This window comes from Empidonax traillii, unplaced genomic scaffold (assembly GCF_003031625.1).
Source record: "Empidonax traillii isolate 1590-97213 ecotype Southwest subspecies unplaced genomic scaffold, ASM303162v1 scaffold421:size509273, whole genome shotgun sequence".
NCBI lineage: Eukaryota > Metazoa > Chordata > Aves > Passeriformes > Tyrannidae > Empidonax > Empidonax traillii.
Window position 1 is genome coordinate 365,089 of NW_020955614.1, and position 6,133 is coordinate 371,221.

The window sequence follows — 6,133 nt, forward strand, 5'->3', positions numbered from 1 at the left end:
TCTGGGACAGGCAACTGGAGAGGAATGCTGAAACCCTCAAAAGCAGAAGAGGTATCAGCAGAGGAAAAATCCAAGCCAGCTGCAGCCCTACCTGCTAGTCCGCAGAAAGGACATGCTGTAAACCTGTTAGATGTGGTGAGTCATGAAAGACAAATACCTGTTCTTTGTAGTTCAGGCTCAGGAAAGAAAACATCTGAATTCCAGATCTTGTAACTTTGCTACTAATATGGGATATCTTTGTAAAATAGTTCCCATCATAGCAGCAGCGATCTCTAGCCAGTCTCTTCTGCTTTCCTCCTTGCTCAGTCCTCCATCTCTCTCCCCTGCCCATCCCAGGGCATATCCCTGCATATCCCAGCCTATGATTGGGATAACTGGCTTCCTTTCACAAATTCTTGTGCAAGTGGACTCCTTGTATAGATTGTTCTGCTACAGAAACAAATCTGCTCCTTCTTTGCTGAAGTTCAATTTTTGTATTAGAGGAAAAGAATCAATTAAAACCCACTTAAATTCAAAATAGATGGAGATACCTGTGTTTGGAGCTTAGTGCCTTTAGTGAGCTCTAAAAAAAATGTAGTAGTGGTGCTCTCTGACCTTTGTCTCACAGATCTGGATTTTGATATGTCTCCAAATTTATTTCTGAAGAATTAGAGGTTTGTTGCAAGACAGGTTACATCTGTCAAAACTATCAGACTAAAAGAGCAGTAGTTTATTTTAGTTTCCACAGTTTGAATTTTACTTACACATGCAAATGAGCAGAGTTGGTAAATTAAGGGGTTTATTTTTTTTACATAGCCTGTACCTGTTGCACGCAAACTTTCTGCCCGTGAGCAACGAGATTGTGAAGTAATTGAACGACTTATCAAATCTTACTTCCTTATTGTCAGGAAGAACATTCAGGACAGGTAAGACAGAACTTTCTAGAAATATTTAAGCTGTACAAATATTGTGGTATCTCAAGAGTCATATATATAATCTTGCTATTTTTATCATGTTCTTATATTATTAACATGAGAGAAAATAAATTTATTTTTCAGAAGGGACAGCAGCAGTAAAACTTTAGCCTTCATAGAATCAGATGGTTTGAAGAAGCACTTGTTTTCTCTAATGGTTTCAGTTCTGGATAAAAAAGGTTTAATTATTTAGGAGATGCCTGCTTTTCTGGAGGATGCTTCAATTCAGATGGATGATTTGCAGCAAATTATTGCAGTAAACTCTGGCTGCTGTCTAGTCTTGACAGAACTTAGCTTTGCCATCTTGTTATTTCAAAAGGGAAGGTTAGTTAGATAGGAACTACTGTGGCTAAGCTTTCCAGTACTTGGCTGTAAGAATGGAAATAGCATAAAGAGTTGTTTCTGCTGTGTTTTGCTTAAAAATTGTACTTTCTTTTAACAAAAAATGATATAAAATTTGCTTTGCTTGTATCTTTGTGGATAGACCTAGCTTTATATATATTTGGATTTTTATGTATATTGGAAATTTTGGGGGAATACAGGAATCAGGAAACCAGAGTTTAGAGCAGATTAGAGAGATCATGGAAGTTTTAGTCTACCCAATAAACTAGTATCCTCAGTATAACTTTAAGTATTTGATGACAGGGAAATGCTATGTTTACCTTATTGTTTCTGCAGTGTTAGTACCTTTTTCAATCCAGAGCAGACGTAGTTTTGAATAAAGAAACAATCTTTATGTGCTTGCAGTGTGCCAAAGGCAGTGATGCATTTTCTAGTGAACCACGTGAAGGACACTCTTCAGAGTGAGCTGGTAGGCCAGCTGTATAAATCCTTGTTGTTGGATGACCTTCTGACGGAATCAGAGGACATGGCACAGCGCAGAAAAGAGGCAGCTGACATGCTAAAGGTAGGAAAAAGATCAGGAGTTCATGGCAGTAGTTCACCATATAAATGTGAGATTTTTGGAAGACTTTTGCCTTCCTTTTTTCTTTGCTGCTTTTTTAAGAATAAGCCAGAGCATTAAAAACAGTATGTGACCAGAAAGTATTATGCAGATTGAGTACTTGGGGAGGAATAATTTAAACTATATTTTGAGCACAAAGCAGAAGATCTAATCTGGTGTTGTCTTCCATTTTACATTTGGTTTTAATAATGTGCTTTTATTTAATTTTGTAGTGTTCAGCAGTGCTCTTTTGGGGGATTAAGCTTACAGTGTTTGAAGTGCCATTCATGTATGTCATGCGGAGCCTAAAGGCCAATGGCTGGTGTCTCTAGACAGTGCCCTGTAATGTGAACAGCGGGAATGTTTGCACTCACCTGTGGTGACTCTGTGTACATCTGTATGACAGTCTTGGTGACATGTTCATGTTAGCAAAGTCTTCATTTCTGCGCTGTTCAGTTAGTTACATGGCCACATCACCTGCATCAGAAATCTGCTGCTTTGCATTCAGCTGCATAGAAGAGGGTCCCTGTGCCAGGTCAGCTCACTGAAGAAGTACCAGGAGGTGCTTCTCTTTCATATGCAGTGTGGTCAGACAATGTCTGTTTGAGACTGGATACCCTGCTTGTACACACTCATAGTACAGATAACTCCAAATTTGAGTAACACTATAAATAATGTATTAGTTGGTATTATGAGTTTTTAAATCTGCAGTTTAGCAGGCTACACTACAATGAATGCTACAGAACATTAAAGTCATAAAAAGTAGGTGCAGATTCTCTTTTATTTTGAAGAGGGTTTAAAACATCAAAAATTATGTGTGGTGAAAAAGCCTGCCCTTTTGAAAATGTAATGGGTTGCAACTCATTTCATAATGAAACTGATAAGCTTAAAATGAGTTTTGAACTTTACACTTCCTAGACTGATGCTGTTACTTCCCTGAGAAACCTCTACAGAAAAACTAACCAGCTCTCGCTTCTGTGTGTTTGCAGGCCCTGCAGCGAGCCAGCCAGATCATTGCAGAGATTCGGGAGACACATCTTTGGTGAAGAAAGACTGTATCAGCCACACTATTTATATGCATTGGAGGTTACATTGGCTTCAAAATTGCTAGGCATGGTATACGGAGTAGAATTTTTATTTATGAACTCTTCTTATCTGTGTACTGCAACTGTGTAAATCTGCTCATGTAAAGACAGTTGGTTTGATTTGCAAACAGGAAAATATGCTGTATTTTGCAAAAGAAGTCGTATTTACTCCACATAATAAATGGCTCTAAATGTTTCCTTACCAGCTTTCTGGTGCAAATTAAAGCAGACCAAGTCTTCTGTCTCAGTGACATTCTCATTTGAACTTGGGGAAAAAACGTTCAAGTTCCAGTGCCTGACTTGCTAAACAGGTTGCCTGTGGTTAAGATGGCCGGTGTAGTCTTGTGGCATAGTTTTAAGCTGCTTTTACAGTAGAAGTTTAAATACTGTGAAGAGAAGAAAGCACCGAGTATTTCCTTTCATGAATATATTGCATGCACTGTGACAGATGGAGGTATCAATTTTATAGCACAGTAGACATGTCGACTGTATTACTATGTATGTTGTGTCCACATTATTTTTTTTTCCCCAAAAAATGTTTAAACTGCAGACAAAACGTTGAACTTGATTTAATGGAGTATCATGTAGGAAGAATTAGCCTGGAGCTCACGAACAATAATAGCAGCCTGCTCAGAAGTGGGTGCAAAGGTTTTCATGTGCACTGGAGCTTGTGTATGAATGTTGGGGATTATAATCAGGTACAAGGACATCTTCCCCTTCCTCCCCTCTGGGACCAAGCCCCTGGACCATCTGATAGTGAATTTGTTCTGGCAGAACTGAAAAATAAAAATGGATTTCAAAACTGTAATGGGATAATAAGTGTTTCTTTTAAAAACAGATTAGGTTGGCCAGGGAGAAGGGGATCCCCACAACTTCTTTGAATTTTGGAATGTATGACAGTATGAAAGAAAGCCTGTGGAATTGGAATATTTATACCAGAGATTAGAGTTGCTTTTGAGGAAATTTTATTGTGCTGTAAGTAGCTTTTTTTTTTTTTTTGGAGGACAATCGTAAAATTATGAAATTTTAAGTTGGAAATTAAGTTTTTTTTCTTCTAATTCATACAGATAACTATTGATCACACTAGCCTTTCTAAAGTAAACATTTTAATTTTTATGAATAAAAAATTATTTAAACTCCAGCCAGCACACTTGCATGTACTTTTCAAGCAGATTCACTCTTTTTGTATAAAGTGAAAATGTTTACTATAGTGTTGCTGATATTTTATCTTTAACACAACTTGCATGAAAAATAGGACACTGCCCTTAACCTCCATGGCTTCCCTTTGTGGTACTGGGCCAGTATAATGAGGTTTTTATTACTGTATGCAGTTCCTTCTGCCTTTAATCAGTTAGAAATGGAATTCCTTTCGTAAGCTGCTAAAGACTAAAAATTTAAAAATTCAGTTTACAAGAAGCTGTTTAAAAATGCATTTTTCTCATGGTAATCTTCAGTGTGGCACCAATATAAGCACAAGGAGTTACGTCTGGCAGGTGCAACTTTTGGATAGTTTATGTATGATCGGAGATAATTCATGCAGAACACAGAAATATATAATGTATTTTTAAACAGCCTAAAAAGTCATGGTGTATGTATTACATGTAATGAATACAAAGGAAGTAATTTTAACTTCTTGCATTGTGTCCAGGGATGGTAGTTCTCAGATTTAAGAAATGTGACTGAAGTGCAAACTACTTTTGTAATCAGCTTTGGTGATCAGTGCGAAGTTTGAATAGTTTTGTCAAAAGCATTACATTTCTGTTTGGAATTCACCTGACACCTCTATTACCTTTTACTTTCAACATATAAGAAGTATGTTTTCAACAAGGTAGTGCCGTCCATATGTGAACTGCTACCTAAGCTTTAATTCCCAAAGTTCAGTCAACAGTCTCTTGTGAAGAAATAATCTGACTTGTAAAGTTTTGAAATGCTGTACAAAGCAAATGAATTTACTGAAGAAATTCCTGCAAGTGATAACCTGGCTCTGTAACATCGTGTAAAATTTCCACAGTGTAAATTTGGTTTCTGAAATGTTACGACTTTTTTTGGTTTCACAAAAAGTTTTGATTTGGTAATGTTTTGAGTGCCAAGAAATGAACTTTATTTGTAATCCTTAATGCAAGTCTTTGAAAGTCCATGCTGTAACTATCCTGTTATTTAATAAACAGATAATACACAAAATGAATTATCCCAGAAATAGTTTTGAACTGAGTTATAGTTCAAGTGACAGGACTTACTTGTAACTGCCTGTATTTGTAGTCATACTTAAGTTTGCACTTGCTCTTATTCAAGTCAGCATTCTTACTTCTTGTATAGTTTCGTAACTAATAGTGTAGACAGGCTGCTGCTGGTTGCTGATAGGTTTGAAATAAGCTGTTTTCTGGAACTGAACTAAAATACTTTAAATTCCACTATTACTGCCAGCATTAAAAGAAATAATGGGTAAACTAGAGAAAAAAGACTAATGAGGTCAGCAATGAGAAACTCTCAGACTAGAATGATGGTCTGCAACTGCCTTCTAGCCACCTTATTTAATTTAAGGTTGAAATAATTTTGTCACTCATGCACAAATTTTAGCTAACTTAAAATAACTTGCTCTCTGGTGGGGAGAGAATGTGGGGGAAAACCACTGTAGCCAAGGTCAGATTAGTAAATCTCTCAAAGTACCTAAGCTCTGTGTGGTATTCCTGTAACTAAAACACAGTGTACCAATGTGAACAGTTTGTCAGTATTTAGTAGTCAGGTTCAAATTTCACTCAGTGGAACAGAAGATGGGCAAGGGGGGGGTGTCTTTGTGCTTCAAACCTCATTCTGAAGTAAACAGAGCATTCCTTGTGTAAAACCTGCCTTCACTCGATGCTTTATGGGCTACAGCAGGGCAAACAGCTTGACAGTCTGTTGTGCCCCTGCCCTGTTGGTAACTTGAATGGAAAGTAATTTTTTTTCCTGCAGTTTTATCCTTCAGCTGTCAGGGTGATGGGTAGCTGGTGTAGTTGCTGAAGATCTCCACTGTGGGAGCTTTTTATTGCAAGCTGAAGTCTGTGCTTTGAGGTGAGAGACATGATAGATTCTTCAAAGTGTAAAACCATTGAATATAGTTTTGTGCTTAGTAGCACTGAAGGTACTTTCATGCTGTGATAGCTCCCTTTGAG

The 6,133-nt window shown here is 37.3% G+C and overlaps 1 protein-coding gene across 7 annotated transcripts in view; it reads left to right on the forward strand.

The window, feature by feature from the left end:
- Positions 1–5,162, forward strand: part of DNM1L (dynamin 1 like) — a 37,530-nt gene extending 32,368 nt beyond the window's left edge. For 4 of the 7 annotated variants that reach the window (XM_027894228.1, XM_027894232.1, XM_027894230.1 and 1 more), the window contains 3 exons: positions 796–905; positions 1,701–1,860; positions 2,886–5,162. In XM_027894228.1, the coding sequence (XP_027750029.1) occupies positions 796–905; positions 1,701–1,860; positions 2,886–2,942 (327 nt within the window). In that variant the 3' untranslated portion in view covers positions 2,943–5,162. Of the gene's footprint in view, positions 1–10; positions 136–795; positions 906–1,700; positions 1,861–2,885 lie in introns of all 7 variants that reach the window. The other 3 variants (XM_027894227.1, XM_027894231.1, XM_027894229.1) reach the window with 1 other exon arrangement.
- Positions 5,163–6,133: the final 971 nt, after the last annotated feature.